At 38.7% G+C, this 20,018-nt stretch overlaps 1 protein-coding gene across 5 annotated transcripts in view; it reads right to left on the bottom strand.

Annotated features, from left to right (window-relative positions):
* The window catches only part of FAM126A (family with sequence similarity 126 member A), a 98,529-nt gene that overhangs the window by 16,649 nt on the left and 61,862 nt on the right, over positions 1-20,018 (bottom strand). For all 5 annotated transcript variants that reach the window (XM_031940624.1, XM_031940628.1, XM_031940627.1 and 2 more), the window contains exons 6-10: positions 18,601-18,716; positions 18,103-18,198; positions 14,908-15,024; positions 10,756-10,843; positions 10,136-10,295 (exon numbers count right to left, since the gene is read on the bottom strand). In XM_031940624.1, coding sequence (XP_031796484.1) covers positions 10,136-10,295; positions 10,756-10,843; positions 14,908-15,024; positions 18,103-18,198; positions 18,601-18,716 — 577 coding nt within the window. The remainder of the gene's footprint in view (positions 1-10,135; positions 10,296-10,755; positions 10,844-14,907; positions 15,025-18,102; positions 18,199-18,600; positions 18,717-20,018) is intronic.

Below are 20,018 nucleotides of genomic sequence, written 5' to 3'. Positions count from 1 at the left end.
CTGAAAGATTATACTGAGTTGTTGGATGGGTGATTCTTGGTTGTAATTCTAGCCCCTTTGCCCTCCGGAGTATCATATTGCAAGCCTTCCAATCCTTTAATGTTGAAGCTGCTAAATTTTGTATTATCCTGACTATGATGCCATGAAATATGAATTATTTTCTTCTGGATGTTTGCAATATTTTCTCCTTGATCTGAGAACTCTGGAATTTGGCTATGATAATCCTGGAATTTTCATTTGTAGGAACTTTCAGGAAATGTTCTGTTTTGTCCTTCAATTTCTATTTTATTATTTGGTTCTAGAATACTGGTCTAGTTTTCCTCGACAATTTCTTGAAAGATGATATCTAGGTTCTTTCTTCCTCCCCCACCCCTTTTTTTTAAAGTCATGACTTTCACAGGAAGTTCAAAGAATTTTAAATTATCTCTCCCAGATCTGTTTTCCAGGTCAGTTGTTTTTCCAGTGAGATATTTCATATTGTCTTCTTTTTTTTCTCATTCTTTTCATTTTGTTTTATTGTTTCTTGAGTTCTCATAAAGTTATTAACTTCCATTTACTCAATTCTAATTTTTGAGGAATTATTTTCTTCATTGAACTTTTCTACCTTCTTTTCCATTTGTCCAATGTTAATTTTAAAAGTTTTTTTCTCCAGTGAATTTTTGTCCTTTTTCCATTTGGCCAATTCTGTTGTTTAAAGCATTCTTCTCTCCTTATTGGATTTTTGTACCTCCTTTACCATTTGGTCCCCACTCTCCACAGCTTGGCTACAAGCTCTGTCATGCTAGTACTCCTCTTCACCTATCACCCAGGACTGTGATCTGGATCTGAACACAAGTAAAACAACACAATCCTACCTTAGTGCTAATAAGAGATCCCTGTAATCTCTTTTTGACCAGCTGTTCAATCCCCTTACCATATGTGGGATGAGAGCTCCTGAAAGTCACTGCTATTGCTAATTCAGTGGCTGCCAAGATCTGCTCCTGGTATGCTAGGGCAGGAGCTGTGGTGACATGGTCTGTACTGGACTATGCTCCACTCTTACCCAGGTGTGACAGACCTTTCCTACTGAACTTCTAAGTTGTCTTTGAAGACTGCACTTGAAAGGTCTGCCACTGATTAAGTCACCCCAAGGCCTACTCCCGGTCCACAGTATTCTGGTCTATGCAGATGCAGCCTGCAGCTTCTTTCTCCCCTGGTACAAAAGAGCCCTGCTGCCCTTCTAAGTTGTCTTAGGCTAGAAAATTCACTCCATCTTTTTCTGGAGTTCTGCCAGTGAAGAATTTGTCCAGAGTCATTTACTTAATGGTATTTGGAGGGGCTTGGGGGAGACTTCAGGCAAATACCTGCTTTACTCTACCATCTTCAGAGATGGAATTTTTTTTATGTTTGTTTAATTCTGTTCTCCTTATGAAAGCTTGAGATCTATTTCATCAAGTGACCATTTTTTTCCCTTGGAGTATGATGCTTAATTTTGCCAGGTAGATGATTCTTGGTTATAGTCCTAGCTCCTTTGCCTTCTGGAATATCATGTTCCATGGTCTCTGATCTTTAAAAGTTGCAGTTGCTGAGTCTTGTTTAGTACCCTGATATTTGAATTGTTTCTTTTTGGCCATTTCAGTATTTATAGTTCTGTAACTTGGCTATAATATTCCCTTAAGTTTTTATTTTGGGATCTCTTTCCTGAGATGATTGGTGGATTATTTCAATAACTATTTTACCCTCTAGCTTCTAGGGTATCAGGGCAGTTTTCCTCAATAATTTTTTGAAAGATACTGTCCAGATCCTCTTATTGATTATGGCTTTTAGGTAATACAATGATTCTGACACTGTCTTCTCAGTCAGTTGTTTTTCCAGTGAGGTATTTTACATTTTTTTCTATGTTTTTTATTCTTTTGAATTTATTTGATTGATTCTTGATGGCTCAGGAGTCATTATAGTCTACATGTCCAACTATAACTTTTAAGGAGTTGTTTTCCTCAGTTAGCTTTTATACTTCCTCTTCCATTTGGCCAATTGTTCTTTTTAAGGAGATGTTTTCTCTTCAGTGGATTTTCCATTTGGCCAATTCTACTTTTTAAGTAGTTGTTTTCTTTTTCTAAGCTATTGACTTTGTTTTCATAATTATCTTTTATCATTTTTATCTTTTTCTAATTTGTCTTCTTTAGCTATAATATCACATATGTTCATTTGAAAAACTGTAACTTGCATGTGAAGGACATTTATTCAGTCTACATCTAATCTATTTATTCACTATAGACTCTGTCCCCCATCCTAGGTTTATAGGCCCTACCTCCTCTAGAAGATATCCTGCAACCAATGAGGAAGAGGCCCTAAAGGTTTTCTCAAAAAGGAAAATTACCTGCATATACCTATGCAATGTGTCTGGGGGTACTTTAGGATAGAGACCTGACCTACTAGGAGCAAAAGTTGTGAGTCCAGTAGAATAATGAAGATGAGAAAATGAATGAAGGGGCTGAGCAAGGGCAATGGGTGGAAGATGTTTGCAAGAAAAAACTTAAAGAGAATTTTTAGTTTTTAGAGCAGTTCTAAATTCATTTCAGCTGCTTGGAAAAATTGGGGTACCAAAGCAAGGTGTCTGTAACATAGAAAATATTCTCTAAAGTTCTCAACCGACTAGAAAAAAATGGGTACAAAACTTGAATCAAAAAAATTGTGTTGCACCAATTTAACTCCAAATTCCCCTCCATCCTTAAAAGACTGCCTATATTAGGGCCACGGTCACCACCTGCCTAAACAAAGCCAAGTCTGGTAATGGCTTTGCAGCCTGAAGGGCAACTGTGCAGCCAAGGGACCAAATGGATTCAGGGACTAAGGCTAACAGAGTCTAACAGAAATGAATCCAGTTTGCTCCTCTTGCTGCTTTCTTCTTTAGTTCCATAATCCAGTTAATGTTTAAGTCCAGGTAGGGTGTGTGTGTGTGTGTGTGTGTGTTTGTGTATGGTGTGTATGCATATATACATGTGTATACTTATCTCTGTGTATATATATATATATATATATATATATATATATATATATATATAATATGCATGTACATGTGTGTGAATGGAAATTAAAGTATTTTATGTTAACTCTATTCTTGTCCCTCAAAACTATACTAACCTATTGCCTAGGTAAATAGCAAGTCATCACTAATTATAGTTTGTAAATGGGGAAACTGAAGTACTGAAAGCAAATTTTTTTTCTAAAAATCACATAAATACCAGTCAAGATAAATTAAGACTGATATGTCTTTATTCACTAGAACCTGCTATTCTTTAATTAATATTTTAAATAATGTTTCTAAGCCTGTTTTAGAATATATTTAATACAAATAATTCTATTTGATTTTATAAATAAATCGCAGCAGTCATTACAGCTTCACATAACAAAAACAAAACAAAGCAATTACAAAGTAGGTTCAAATTTTTCTAGAATAATAACTTTACATAAGTGCCCAGTTTGACCAGAGCTTATTAATTAGCATGAGAATTATGATTTTGCACACATTCATTTTTTTCTATAAAAAGTTAAGGAAAGTTTTTTAAAAATTAAGAATTATAGTGGTCCATATCAACTCCCTGAACAGTACTGAGTTACATTGGTCCTATAAAAACAGATGTCAGATGTGGAAAGCATCCCCATCAAGATCCTGAGGTTGTCTTAAGCCTAAACATCACCAAGTAGGAGTCCCTTAGGAGCCTTAGCCTTTGCTCCTAGGAGGCAGAGGCAGAAATGGACTAAGCAGCTTTTTTCATTTGCTGTTTGAAGTTCTAATTCAAATGTTTTCCTCCAACAACATTTCTTCCTGCCACCAAGACCTACTCTCAGTGCAAACCCAAGATCCTTGTATCTTTCAGGGTCTTTTCTCATTTCTTCACTCTTCCAAGTCTGTGCTTTTTCACATTTAGAAGTGTTCACTTCTTTAATAAAGATGCTTTCTGTTCATTATTAGTTCTTTTTATTTTTTAGTTGTTTTTTTTTTTTTGGCAGACAATGGTTAAGTGATTTGCACAGAGTTATATAGCTAGTGAGTGTGAAGTATCTGAAGTCAAGTTTGAACTCAGATCCTCCTGACATTTGCCATCACTGCCCCCTTATTAGTTCTTGTGACTGTAAACAACTGGCCATCCACTGATCATTATGCAGGAGGCAGAGACTTGGAACTGCCTTTAGATCCAGAAGCTCTTTTGATCTGATTGAAATGGTTTTGCTTGTTTTTTTGAACTTCCAACATCCCAGGAAATTAAGCATCCTAAAACTCAGAGAGCTTAGACTGAACTGTCAAATTGGAACACACCAAAAGAGTAGATTTCTTACCTTTGGATTGCTTTTCCCTAACTGCAGCAATGACAATAGATTCCACAACTGTGGTTCAGGCTCCTGAGGTTGTCTAAACCTAAACATTCTCCTCCTCTCTCTTCAAAACAACTCAGTTGCACTGAGTATAACCGTCAAAGAACAGGATAAAATTCCATATCCAATCATTGAAAAAAGGGCCTCTTTTCCATCTAACTCTGCTCCTGCAGTGAATCCTGCTCCCAGATCCAGACTGCATTTCCTATAGACAAGTCCTGTGCAGGCTTATGTTCTTGTGCAAGCATGTCACTCACTTCCCCAAAAATGAAGTAATAGATAGGAAAGGCTTCTGAAAAGTCATGTGCATAATGCTTTGCATTATAACAAATATTAGATAATCAAATTAATAGAATGATCTCTTCTACAGCTGCAAACATATCACTACTTAAATCTAAAAGATCACTACTTAAATGATAATCCTAGTCTCATGGATAGTACTGGGCTAGATGATCCTTATGTGTGCCCTTCTTTAAGCAAATTCAACATATACACATCCAAAATTACAGAGGGGGTGTATTGAATTTTTTTGGTCTTAAAAAAGAATTTACTATAAAATCACTTTGAAAAGTAAGCTCCCCCAATGATTTCAAAATGAGACTTGATTTCTGAACACCTAATTCATAGACCATCTCACAGAAATAACTATACTGTGAAAAACAAAAACAAAAACAAGGCATACCTAAGCAAAATCAGTGAAACACAGTCTATACTCTAGAGCAAGGATGAGGAACCTTTTTTCTGCCAATGGCCATTTGGATATTTATAATACCATTTGCAGGCCATACAAAATTATCACCTTATAGAACTCAAGCAATGAGAGGTTTTTGTACTTAGTTTTCAGTTCATCATTGCCTGCAGTTGCCTTAGCAAATGATTTCATGGGCCTTATACTGCTCACAGGCCAGATGGTCCCACCCCTGCCCTAGAGGCACTGATACACCACAACCACAATACAGATATTAGCATCCAAATTACAAAAAAGACTGAATAATAATCAAGACTTGGGGTCCCATTTATTTCTTATGTGAATCTTTTGGCTGGAGAATAATCTGGTAAATAAACATATACCAATCTTTTCTAAATATACCTTAACTAAGGCAAACCATAATTTTGACATTCAAATATTTCTTGAAAATACTTTAAAAAACACAAAGGAAGATATTTAGAACATTAGAGGCATAGAGAGCAGGATTAGGAAAAAAAAATGACTGAACAGGAAAGAGACAGAGAGCACAGAAATGAACAATACAGGTTTAGGAGTATGAGGGAGCAGAAGATGAATGAGGATGACTTTATCTAGATAGTGCTCAAATTGGGAGGCATTTAGGATTAATGCTTCTTTTCTTCTATTTTTACCCTTTTCTCAACCCTTTTGTACCTTCATAATCTGTCTTTCCTGCTACTAGCCTCCCTTCCATCTAGAGCTGCCTTGAAAAGCTAGTTGGGTATTTCCCTCTCTCAGAAAAGTTTTTTCTCTCCCCCAATCCCTCTTCTCCACTCTTGAAGAAATAAAATAAACAGAAAAGTGTTAATAATAAAGATAACTCTTAAACTGTCATTTAGAGGTAAAAAAAAAATGACCATTCTATGTTCTAATGCTATTCTGCAAACATCTGCACTGAAAGAGAATTATTTCATTTTAAATAACTTCTCAAACCTTCAAATTAAGAAAAGCTTTAAAAATCAAGATTGAATAGTTATATCTAAACTACATTGTTTGAAAAGTGAAAAACTCTGATGATGAGTTCAATTTCCTGACACATGGTTCCCAACCCCCCAAAAATTGCTAGTCTGGCTATTTCCCTCTCTCAGAAAAGTTTTTCCCTCCCCCAATCCCTCTTCTCCACCCTTGAAGAAATAAAATAAACAGAAAAGTGTTAATAACTCTTAAACTGTCATTTAGAGGTAAAAAAAAAAATAAAATAAAATGACCATTCCATGTTCTAATGCTATTCTGCAAACATCTGCACTGAAAGAGAATTATTTCATTTTAAATAACTTCTCAAACCTTCAAATTAAGAAAAGCTTTAAAAATCAAGATTGAATAGTTATATCTAAACGACATTGTTTGAAAAGTGAAAAACTCTGATGATGGGTTCAATTTCCTGACACATGGCCCCCAACCCCTCAAAAACTATCTCTCGGAAATAAATACATGAATGCACCCTCATACATATGCACATACACCCGCACACGTGCACACACACATAATGCAGCAGCAAGCTTCAGTTAATGCTGAGAAGACCTGTGAGAACATAGGACACACAAATATATGTTTAGCCAGATGGTGCCTACTGCATCTAATGCCACTTGCCCGGCAGTTGGGACTGGAAAGGGAGAGATAGGGTATACATGGTCAGAGAATGGAGTAAGGCAAAATGTAATATTAAGGGAGTGAAATGCAGAGACATAACAACTACCCCAAGAAGTAGGAGCTATAAAACAACATGAGCACTCCAACACTTCTTGAAATCTGCTGTAAAAAAGGCTTTTGGGGAATGATAGATGTGCTTTCCTCTCAGAGATACTGTTTAAATGGTTAAATTCCTAAAGATGCTTGGGTCCTGAGTTCCAGAATACATTTTTAAATAGTCATGGATTAAAGTAATTCATAGGAATATAGTTTAGAAGGTTAAGACTGAAGTACATTTTCAGAAGCCACAATAATAAATGGCTTTTCAGTCCCTGAAAATCACATGTCCTCTAATTCATGGACCCACGTGTATGACAATCTTTTGTGGTCCTCCAATCTCAGACACAGGGCCAAGGCCTCTTTTCAGAGGAAAATCACCTTTTCTCCCTCCTTTCTTTCCCCTTGCTCTCTTCTGGCTGGAATTTTTGTCCTGGCTATCTCCCTATCTCTTTCACGCACTTCTCCCTTTAAATCAGCAAATGTACAGCAATGGGTAGTCTGTGAAAAGAGGGAGGATGGTAGAGAGGGGAAGGGAAAGAAGGAGAAGAAATGAGAAGTGGAAAAAGTGGCAGAAGGGTTTGAAGAAAGGGCGAAAAAATGGAAAGAAGTGAGGAGAGGGAATCCTTTAACTTCCTGAATAGGGAATCCTTTAACTTCCTGAATAGTCATCACAGCTCCCAGAGGCTGGAGTTTAGCGGCCCTATCCTTCAGACCACAGAGATAAAGACCATAATAGGGTCAACTTTTGTAGTTCAGCAAAACTTGAAGACCAAAAGTGACAAAGGAAGCTCAAAAAAGGGAAATAAGGTTAAAACTCTACCCAAAAAGGAACAGCACAAGGTGCTTGGGGAATCAGGAGAAAAGGTCCTGGGTACAACAGAGCAGAGGCTCCAAGAGAAGGAGCTGGACCTCAAGGCCAAACAGGCCCTCATTGCTGAAGAGCTTCCTGTGCTCCAAAGGCTAAGCTAGCCTGGACAATGGACGTATTCTGTGGGACCAAAATCCCTTTAACTGTATACAAGATGAGTCCTCACAGGTCTTTACCAGTAGGACTGTTACACTTCAGAAGACCAGCCTCTGTGCTTTGGCTGGAGGGAATGACCAATTAAAAGCAAGAGGGATGTGGGAGAAAAACCACAGCCATTTTTCTTAAGCCACACAATAAGAAAGAGCCCCACAAGAACTAGCAATGATGACAAGGCACTTACTGCCCCTAAAACGGGATCTGTACAAATCTGATAGATAAAAACAAAAAATACATGGAAGAGGTGACTGATAAAGCAATCTCTTCTCTCTTGAAAAAATTTAGGCTTGGAAATAATATTTAATTCTCATTTACTGTGAATAAATGTTTTCTACATATGTGGCTGGGTTTAAATTCTCCGGGGAGAGGAGGGGACTTTTTTTTTAAATGAAGATGTTTAGTCTAGAAAAGATTTCCCTTAGCAGGGAAATAGAATGATAACTCAGAAATGCCAGAAGGGATGACGTGGAGAAAAAGAACCAGTCTTATTTTACTTGATCCCAGAGAAAAAGAGCAGAACCAAAAGGAGCAAGCTTCAGTGAGGTCAGCCACTCCCACAATGGCACCGGGTACCTCGAAAGGTAGGGAGCGGGAGCTCCCCGTCACCAGGGGAGCCCAGACATGGGCTTGCTGAGCACAGGTCAGGAATGTTAAACCTCTGACCAGGTCACTTCTGGGTCTCTTTCAATACTGAGGTTCCAGGTACTGGTTTCTAGCACCTGGGAAAATTTCACTTGCAATATGATTTCTCTCTCTTCGTCTTGGCAAGATGATAAAGCAGAAAGGAAAGGCAACATTCCTCCTGCGGGTTTCTTTGGTAGAATTTCCAGCTAATCTCCTGGAAAATGAGGCACTTGTGGATCCTGGGGTGGGCAGCTCACCATCGCTGACTCAGACTAGATGGAATCTACAGCCATACTTGCCAATGATTACATCAACATGCAAGCCAATGTGCAATGTGATATCCCCAATAATCAAGTGGGTTTCCATCTTTTATTCTGTTTCCTGGGTTTAAGACAATAGCATTGTTTTCTAAAATGACAAATGCTTGCAAGGAAGTATCAAAGTTATCTCTAAGAGTATCTGCTGTTTTAGAATCAAGAGCCTCATCTGACTTGGGTGGTTTAAATCACCAGATGATGTCTTACTAATGGGATATATTACCGTTTTTATACCTTTCTTGAAGTGCTTTCAAAAATCTGGGGCACTATTTTAAATTGTGGAAGAATTCATTTAAAAGAGAAAACTTCTTTACTTCAATAGTCATTTAATCAAGCTACACAGTTTTATCCATTGATCACTGTCCACCTCCTCACTCACACCCTCCCCCCCAGGGGCAGTCCTTATTTTCCATTTATCAGCACACTCTCTTTTGTCTTCTTTGCCTATTTTCCTTCAGCCCCAGAAAACAAGACAGCAGCTGAAATCAGATTCACCACCAAGAAGAGGAGCAGCTACTGTTACCATCTTGGTCAATAGAAAGAGGTTGGGAAATAGATTATTTCATTTTTTTCTGTCTCCAAATAAGCCCTTTCATAGTGCAATCTGGTCCCTAGGAAGGTCTTGTTCCTTCCTCTAATCTGGGATCATTCTTTGAAGAAGGGGGAGGGGTATAATGATGAAGAGGAAGAGGAGGAAGAAGATGATGGGATGAGAAAGAGAAAGAGGAAGCAGAAAAGGAGGAGACCCACTAAGGAAAATGAAGAAAGGTAGAGAAGAGAGCCCTAAGAAAGACTGTGGCAAACACCAGCAAAATATAAAATAAAAGTTATGAACTACTGAAACAATGATAGATTTTACAAAGAAAAATCTCCTTCCAAAGAAACAGAAAGGCTCAAAGCTACTAATATATTGTGATATTCTTTAACTGCAAAAAGGAAAAAAAAATCTCAAAACCACTGCTATTTGTTCTGTCTTAACCCCTATGTCTACCTGCAGGTGTGGCTATTTAGCAATCAAAATCATTATTAAGCAACATTGAGTGTGTAGTCATTCACAGAAGCACAAAAGCCAAAATATATAATGAGAGCAATTACATTTTTCCATTTGAATTACATCTCTTCCATTTGAAGTAAAAATATTTGTAAAATAAATCAAAGCTAATTTTCCTTCCCAAACATGTTATGCAGAACACACGTATGCACAAGGCGTGTGAATTCTCCCTGGTGCCTCAGGCATGTTCTGGTCAGAAAGTAAGTAGATACTCAGAGCATCATTAACACTTTCCAGGTCTCTAAGGTGCCATTTATTTACATAGTAACAATATATAAGGAAAAGCTAACTGGGCTTATGAATATTTTGCAATTAATAATACTCCTGTTAGAGCACATGTTTCTCACCATGTCTTTTCCATCTATGCCCTCTTATTGACATGCTGGTTACGGCATTTCTGGATATTCTCGATGAAGTCTGGGTAATTTCAACCTGAATGCTTCTTTTACCCTCCTTACTAGATTTCATGGCAACTGCAGGCAACGAAGTCTTTATTGCATTAGCAACCTGAGGAGGAAAAAAATGACTTCAAATTATCAGTATCAAATAAATAAACAAACAGGGATATAATTTCAAGCCCATTACACTATTAAGGAAATGCACGTGTGAATAAATATTCTCCAGAAAACATGAGCATTCAAAGATGATGCTAAAATTTCTATATGTTAATTAGCTGTCAGTACTTGTGGACAACCACACATACACACACATGCGCCCGTAGAAAATGTAATGACTTATTACAGAGTCAGGAGGGCCCTCAGTGACAGGCTCAGGACACTTTTAATAATGATGGAGTTTCTTTTCATGAATAATAATGCATTGCCCTATAAGCCAAGGTGCTAAATATCTGAGAATTAATTAACAGTGTATTTCATACTTTGTGAACACTGGCTCCACTGCTTATCATAATTCAAAGTGAAAAAGTCCCTGTGTCCAGTTAGACTCAACCAAGTCACGAAGCACGTACCAGCAGTGGTTCAGGATACAACTCCAACTGGGCTCTGTACAGGACATCTTCCAGGGCCGTCTGAGCCATATCCCATTCTCCATTATAACTACAAAAATTAAATCCAAAGAATGTAACTTTCTTCATTAATTCTCTCTATACCAACAAAATCACAATTAGCCATTTAGCGTTAATCTTCCGTGAGAGTGATGACTAGCAGAGTGGTTGTACTGCCTCTCCATTCCATTCCCTGAAATAGTTTTAAACCTTTGAATTCCTTTCTACCGCAGTAAGAAGCCTGATGTTCTCTTTTTTCTCCAATGTTTTTCTATTTATAGAAGGAAAAGTCAGATAAACAAGGTACAACTTCCAAATGGTCCAAAATGTAGTGGATTACATATCTTTTGAATGAGCATTCAGAACACTGTGTGGTGCCATCATTTCCCATAGCCTTTAGTAGGATATGACCTGTAAAATTTTGACTTTTTGTTCCTATTTTGACAAAATCCTGAGGAAGTGCACAAGGATACCTTTTAACTGATATAGTAATTATTCCAACTAAATACAAGCTGCAAGTTTTACAAAGATATAAGGGAAAGTCCACCAACAGTAGACATGAGAGGACCACCTTCTGCACCTGAGTCCGAGGGAGCAGGCTGGCCTGGGAGCAGAAGGGAACATCCATTTTATGCCCCCCTTTCTATGGCCATGTGCTGTTCAGGGGCAGCACTGGCAAAGGGAACCATTAGTCACCCACTTAGATTCACTAGGCAGTCCCTGGGTGCCATGCACTGGGCAAGCCCATAAGGACAGAAAGACAAACATAAAAGAATCCTCCCCTCATGAATCTTCCATTCTGTTGGAGACAAAAACGATCTACACACAGAAAAGTAAAACCTAATTTTGGAGATCGGGGGAGGCAGCAGAGATGGGAGGCAGCAGAGATGGAAGGCAGCAATGCAGAAAGGCCTCCTGGAGGAAGGGATGCTTGGGGAAGGGGGATGCAGACCTCGGGCCAGGAAGAGAGGCCGGAAAGAAGGCTGCACATGGGGAAGGGGAAGGGCAAGGGGGCCAGCAGAACCAGAAAGCAGAGCTTGTAAAGGGCAGGAGTGGGCACTAAACCTGAAAGCAGAGGCTGGAGGCAGAGACTGAAGGCAGGATGGAGAGGGCTTTAAACGCCCAACTTAAGAAATGAGATTGAATCCCAGAGGGAGCCAATTAAGCTTCTGAGTGGGAGGATGAGGTGGCTGGCCTTGGCTTTAGGGCTGGCAAATTGGCAGCCATGTGAAGGATGAAGTTTTTAACAAAAAGACTTTTAAAAACACATTCTCCAATCCTCAAGTGGGGATTGGAAGAGCTCTAGGTGACAGGTGGGGAGGAAGGGGGACCCCACAAGAAAATCTAGAAGATGATATGGCTCCAGGTGATGAACAGTTTCAGAATTTGTCCATGGGCCTGGCCCAGGAGCATCAGCCACTTCTATAGCAGAGTTTTCCCAAACTTTTCTGAGAAACGGGTTGAAGGGGAGGGTCTGTGAAAGAATGTTGACCCTGAGTGTGCTTTTCCTGCTAAACAATGAAGCACATCTCTGCCTCCCCTGGCTTCCCGCCAGGCTCAGGCCAAATCCCTCTGGGAAGCCTTTCCCCAACCACCTTTATGCTAGCACCTTCCTCCATGGGACTCATTCTCCATTTATGCTGTGTATGGCTTGTTCCATGTTGTCTCCCCCATTGTCGGTGCCTGTCTAATTAGACTCCCTGAAATCAGGGCCTGGTTTTTTATTTTCTTTGAGACCCTGGGTGCCTAGCACAGTGCCTGGTACTTAATAAACCCTTTACAAATACTTGGTGACTGACAAATTATGTACCAAAGTACTACAAACAACCAACAATCTGAGAATACAAAACAGGTTTAATTTCCTCTGTTTGACTTTAAAATTTCTGACTTCCTTTAAGCTCAGGTTATTATGTAGCAAGATCCCCTGGGTAGGCATTTTTGGATGTGAAATAAACTGGACTGGCAGAACTCCATGTGCTTGGTGGTCAGGTTTGTTTGTAGCCGGAAGGGAAACTAGGAACAGTAAGAAGGGGACGAAGGATGGCCAAAGGTGAGGGGGAGGGGGAGGAAAAGAAGGGAGGCAGGACCCAAGGATGGCCATGGCAGGGAAGGAAGAAGGAAGGCAGGGACCAAGGAGGTAACTTCAGTTGTGACAATGGTAAGAATGGTTTAGGGTATTCAGGCTTTGGGGACCTCATGGCTTTATGAGAAGAGGAGCAGACAACCTTTCACACTTTTCATCAGCATCTTTCAATCAGGAAGCCCAAGGTTTGTGCCCATTATTGTGGGGAGTCAGGGCAGATAAGACTTAGGAAGGACAGGAGAGAGTCAGGGTCCTTAGGAAGGACCCTCCTTTTGAAAGTCTGAAACCTCTGGATGAGACTTACTCTGCCTGGCTCTAGGGTAGAGAGACAGGAATGGGGGGAGGGAGTGCTGAAGGGTGGCAGGTCCTCCTTCCCCAGAGGTCTTTGAGCTGAAATTGGACAGACATTGTGGGGGAGACTGCCAGAATGCAGCCTTATTCAGATGTGGGCTTGGCCATCTCTGGTTCTGGGAGGTCAGGCAAGGTCCTGTGTCTTGGAGGCCTTCACTTCTAAGAACCTGAGAGGCAGAACTGATGGAAGGCTGAGAAGGACCCTGTGGGTGGGAGTGCTGGAAGTAGGAATAGGTAAGACAGGGGACTACCTAGGGTGTATACTCCTATATGAGGAGGGTCACTTTGGAAGACAATTCTTAAAATAATTGCATGTGCTATAAGGATAGAAAATTCTTCTCTCTATATCATGTATAGACCTCATAGGTAATTGATAAATACTGGATTGAGGGGAAGCTAGGTGGTGCAGTGGATAGACTGCCCTGAAGTCAAGAGGACCTGAGTTCAAATCTGACCTCAAGCACTTAATATTTCCCAGCTGTGTGAGCTTGGGCAAGTCACTTAATCCCAAATACCTCAGCAGCAAAAAATAAATAAATAAATACTGGATTGACTGATATAGGTTATGTTTGTATATATGTTCCAATAAAGATTCAAAGCTCCAAGTGAACAGTAACATAAATGAGGTATAAGTTTTCAAAATCTTGTCTGGGGCAAACAAAGGCCTCATCTTGGTTCTGATGGCTGAGTGCTCTAAATACACAGCTCTCAGGGAAGGTAAGAATAATTATAAATGACACCTGTCATATCTTGGGGAGGATCAGAAGATACTTCTACAAATCACATGAAATATGTAAATAAATAAGGTTTGCGGTATTCCCAAATTGCAGAAATATGAAGCAAGTGCTCGTTAGCCCAAGTAAATATTGCTCTCAGTAAATCAATGAAGACTTTTTTTTGCAGAACTAACAGCAGTACTTTTTTTTCCCTTAAGCCCTGTCCAGACTTAAATGTGATTTCAATGACAGATCTTCCTAGATATAGCAGGATGAAAGGAATAAAGAGACAAAAGAGAATAAGATTTTTCACTTCCACTGCCATACTAATGGTACAATATCTCATTTCCTCCTGCTGGCCAAATGTCCCTTTGTTCAACAAACATTTATGAAGCATTTCTAGGAGGGATAAATTCCAACTAACTAGAAATTCACTTATGTTATATAATCATGACAAACAATGGGCTATAAGCATACTGAGCTATTTATGCTCTTAATTTGTTACATAATCAAGAGAGGTTTTGGAAAGCTATAGAAAAGATTATAAAGAGATCCTTGTAAAAAGCAAGGTACCTTTGTGAAAAACTTGTAAAATAAATGAGAGATAGAAAAGAAGAAAAGAGTTGTATGGGTATTTAACTAACCCTTAATAAGACTTATGTTATCCCTGAATGGTGCAAGATGGCTTAAAATTCACATCACAAAATATATTAATATTGCTATAATCTATTTCTTGGTGAGATATGTAATCTTTCAAACATCTTTAAAAAGTTCACTGAAGCAAGCTTTGTCAAGAGTTCAATTCTATATTCTTCTATACAAAAATACTTAAAATGTAAATTGAAGAAGACTAATTGAGTCCTTCGACCTTACTAGTGTAATCTAACTTAATATAGATTATATTACGTGAGAACATTTTTTCTAAAAGATCAAAAGTTGTATAATTTGTACATGGGATAAACTTACAAGGCAAAATAAACTCCTGTTAACAGTTGCACCATGAATTCTGAAGAAACTGGAATCCTGCTGTTTATACCTTTGTATTTTCTTACATGTTGTCGAGGGTATCCACAAATGCAAATTCTAGAAAAAATAAAATATCATGTTCACAAAATTGACCAATTAGTTCATGCATTCTTTAACATTTATAAGATAATATACTTAGTATATTTCTATCAGAAATTTAAAATTTATGACCTTTTCCAAAAAAGTTTATTTCTTAAATGAATTCAATTGTATACATACCCACACATGTGCATATGTACATGTGTGTATAACCATATGCTTTTATAGATGTGCCAGCTAAGGCCATCTTAACATATTCGAGGGGACCCAGCCTTTGGTATGACTGATCATTTTGATGGACTCAAATAATCAATATTCCTGGCTGCAAATAAATCAACTGAATGGGGATCAATAATTAATGGATCAATTGAGCCATGACTCAGTTCCCATGAGTGGGCAGAAAAGTGACTTCTGCTGGGAAACTCAACATCTTCTGTTCCACATTAGGTCCTGCTCTCAGAAGAAAACTTAGACAAAGGAGATTATCATGAAGTCTAACATGCAGGCCTTCCCCAGAATAAGATCTTTTCCTAACAAGCTCCTGCAGAAGGAGGAAGAGGAAGAGAGAAGAAGAAGGGTAATGTATGTATTCTCCATTCTCAGTGTCACTAGGACACATTAATGGAATCCTTAAGTCTTCATTTATTTCCATTTTCTTAGCTTTTGGCACTCATTAAATATGAATAAAAATGTACAGACTATCTAAAGCCTTTCTTCAGAAATGCAGTCATGAATTTTGTTTACATGATCTATAATATTATATATGCTAAGCAAACTACAGCAGGTAACACTTGGAATTTTTTGTTTCTCAAAAAAAAAAAAAACAACCCTTTAAAATCAATGTTAATTTATTTCTTTAAATGATCCCATCTTGCTTCCTAGAGGCATTATTAAACAAACCCTAAGCTTCCTCTTTCTGTACTTCTCCTTTCTAGTTCTTAAGAATTCTAGAATCTCTTCCTTGTATCCCACTTGCATCTTTCTTGGGGATTTTCCTAGGAATCTGTCCGGCCCCTCTGGTTCCAGATTCTCCATTTCTTCAATGTTTTCACAAAATATCATAGCCACTTGATTTCTGTGTTAAATTCCCATATGAGGTTCCCAAAATAAAGCCTGAAATCATGGAGTGAAATAAGGCTTTTGGAAAGAGATTTCAGTGGCCCTGCCAGCAAACTCCAAAAAGGAACTTTGGGGGGAATTTGTGCCTCCACAGAAGAAGGGACTCTTCTGGTGATCATTGTCAGCAACTTACCAGCTCTTGGAGCAAGCTAGCAAAGACTGCCTAACTGAGTTTTCTATTTGTATATTTGACAAACTCATTTAGAATTAAGATACATTCCATTCATTTGTGACACAGATAAGAGAAATAGAGCTCATTGAGACACCAAGATAATGCATTTTCAAAGCAAAAACTGCCTCTTTCTTTTTTGCTTCCCTAGTCTTTATTCTCTCCCCTACTCCAAAAGAGCTCCTACCCAAACTACCCCATGGGAGTTAGTAAGACTTCCTCTTTCCATTTCTCGACTTCCTCTTTCTATTTCTCCTCTTCCTGCATTAAATGAGCAGTTTTCAATCAATTCCATTCTACAAACCATTTCTCAAGAGACAGATACAGCCATAGGCCTAAGGCGCACAAAGATGCTGCTGAGCCAAGCCTGATACCTAATGTCATCTCCCTGGGACTTGCCAGATATAAAAGACTGGGCTGCTGTGTGCAGAAAAACAGCAACGCCCGCCAAAAAGGTCTCCTTTATTGTGGGTTCATGTTAAAGTGGCCTGATTCTGAACCTGAGACCAAAAAGCCATTCCAAAGGAGTCAGTCCTGCCTGCACCTCTTTGGAGATCTCAGACTCCCAGAGCAGAATCCAGGCTCTTTTCTCAGAACAAACCAGAGGATCAGCACAGGCTATCCAGCCCCAAGCCAGACCTCACAAAGGAGTGGGCTGAGCTTGCCAGATTCGGGGAGAGCAAAGTAGCCTCGAGCTGTGACTTCAGGGAAGCCTTTCAGGCAGGAGGCTGGCAAAGGCACTGGGGCAATAGTCGGGACATACTTTGGGAGCAGAGAGGAAAACTGCTGAGGGTTTGGGCCCAGACTGGAACACCTGCGTCCTTAACAGTGGAAGAAGCAGAAGAGGACAGACTCATCCTTTGTGGCCTGCTTTCATCTTATAAGCACAGCATTCTCCCAGGACAGAGTAAAGCATATGGAGGCAAGGGAGCTGAATTCAAAACCTGTCCTGTGACCACAGAAAGGACTCTACTGGGTTAGAGGTGATGATGAGAGGAAAGTTCATGCTGATGGAACCATGGGTCCTGGAAAAACTGGCATCCACATATTTGGTAAAGAAATACAAAGGATGTAATTTCATATCATTTTAAGAAGAGGAAACATTATTACATTCTATTAAGGAATCATAAAAGTTAAGGCATGAATCGAAAAACATGGTGAAATTTTCCCAAGAGTTTTCAGTTGTTCTTGGCTGCTGACTTCCTGCTCTGCCTTCTCCTCTGATCCTCCCATTCCTCGTCCGCTTTCTCTGGATTTGAGTGCTGGCCAACGCTTTCTCCCTCTGGCTAGCGTCCAACGCTCCACAGCCTCCACAAGAATTCCCAAGATCCAAATTATCTGCTCACTCCTTAAACTGACTTTCACCGGTGCCAGGTTAAGACAAATCAAGAAGCTTTTGTGAAGGCTCCATTAGGACACTGTGCTAAGCACAGCTGCCAGTGTCCTCCCCACTCTCACCCTACAGCTCTCTAATTGGCAGGAGAGTTTAAAAAACAAAACAAATACCAGTCATCACCCATCTTCTCACTTCTATCATGGTTCCTAACAAGCACAAATTGGATCCAAAAACATTACTAAGGGAATACAGCAATAACTCAATTGAATCAACATTTGTTAAGAGAGCCTTCTATGTGCTAGGCACAGGGCTAAGTACTACCAACCATATATATTTGGTATGTTTTCTTTATTTAGCTAAATTTATGCCTCTTTTTTTGGAATTTTTAAAATGTTGGAAAAAGTTTAACAAGGAAGTTATCATTGCAAACAGTGAATAAGCATAACATGTAAAAACTGATATTTAGTTTTACCTTGAACAAATTTGACACAGCGATTGAAGAGAAACACTGGGCATATAGGTTAAGGCAGCATTGTAACACAATAAAAGGAATGTCAACACTTCAAACCTAGAGAAAACAAAAAAGATTTCACAAAATGTTAATTCCAATGTAATAAGAAGAAGAATAGCTAGCATTTATATAGTGTTTTACATCTGTGTTCAAAACTAAAAGGAAGGAGCAGAATAGTATACAAATACTATATTGAAACTCTTCAAAATTCATGCTAACTTTCTGAAGAGAATGAACAATATGACAATTTTTTAAATTAATTTTTTCCAGATGAATTCTGAAACAAGAGCACAATGATTTAAGATGAATTTTCTCTTACAATTTTCCCTTACAAATTTCCCTTACAAATACAATCATATTTAAATTGTTCAAATTAATAGCATGCAATGGACAAATTGTAAGTGTGATGAAAAATAATTTTCTGATTTTTATACAACAAATTCTATTGCTTAATCTTACTTATTCTGAGCTGTTAACATCTCTCTTTGAGGATGAGGTCCACTGTAAACAACTTTTGATAAACCATGCTGGCTTAAAGCACTCTCTGTCAGAGCCATGGAACCAATGCTGGAAGGCTAAAGAAAAAACATATTTGAATAAAGTAATCATAACAAATGCTTTTGGAAAATATGTTATTAAAGAAAAATAATATAATAGGCATATTGTGTACTGAAAATAAGCACATAGTTTAATAATCAATGTTTTACTTTTAAATTTTCTTTGATATTGACTAATAAATACAAACTAAGACAATAAAAATTCCAGGTTGATAAAATTCGATTGCTTCAAAATATAAAACTATCAACTTGACAGAAGATAAAAGAAGATCAAAAACGTCATCTAGTGTGTGAGCTATTCTTCTCTTAAGCTTTGGCTCATCTGTGAACTGGGTAAATATGACACCTTTGTGAGATATTTTCCTAAAGGCCAGAAGACTTGTGCATGCTATGCTAAATGACTCTCCTTAGGCTCCAGCCATTCAAAACTCTTCTAAATCTGTCTCAATGTACTCTCATCTCACCCATATTCATTCATGTTTTCTGGAAGGTGAGCTTTATAAAGAAAGATTTTATAAAATATTCCACTAAAAATATGGGGCAGCTCTCCCATTCTCCTGACCCACCTCCAACACAGATGATTCTACTGTGACCTGTTCAGAAAATCTTGCTGGCCCTTTATAGCAACTTTTTTCCTTTGATGTTCTCTGACTATCTCTGAATAGTTTCTTATAGAATTTGGCAAGGAATTAAAGTCAGCGCTCCCTGTGCGTATCTTGTGATGTCTGAAAACTCATGGGGAACATGAGGATGTTCCCAAAATGGAAGGCCAATGTTCCAACCAAAGAGACAATGTCTGCCTTTTTCTCCGTCTGCAGTCTCTCTCCAGTTGCCCATGATCTTTCCCATATCCCTGGGAAATCCAACAATCACATCTGCCAGTGCTGGGTGGGCTAAGGTGGGCTAGCTGACTTGAACTCAATAAGGGAAAACTCCTCTTGGGTGTCGGCTCCCTACCAGTCACTTTGCCCATTTTTTCCAGTGACAGAGTCTCCTCTCTGGCATTGGTCAGCACTGTTTCATTCACTCTCTCTTTCCAATGTGGGATAGTGGTTATGGCTGCTGCTGCTGCTGTTTTGGATGCTTAGCTTTCCTCCCCTCCCTCAGATCATTCTGACCTTTGTATTATTCATTATGTTCACATAGGATTATGATGTACAGCTCTTTAACTTCTAAATTGGTTGTGTTCAGTCAATTCATATTAATCTCTTTAGATAAATAACTTAATCTTTTCTTCTTTAGTGGAACTGTTTCCTTTTTTTTTTAAGGTCTTCAGAATTTAATTCTTAAAAACTTCTCATTCATTCTACACTGACTTCC

Source organism: Sarcophilus harrisii, chromosome 5 (assembly GCF_902635505.1).
Source record: "Sarcophilus harrisii chromosome 5, mSarHar1.11, whole genome shotgun sequence".
Taxonomy (NCBI): domain Eukaryota; kingdom Metazoa; phylum Chordata; class Mammalia; order Dasyuromorphia; family Dasyuridae; genus Sarcophilus; species Sarcophilus harrisii.
The sequence above is the reverse complement of the archived record's forward strand: the minus strand, read 5'-3'. Positions and strand labels throughout refer to the sequence as shown.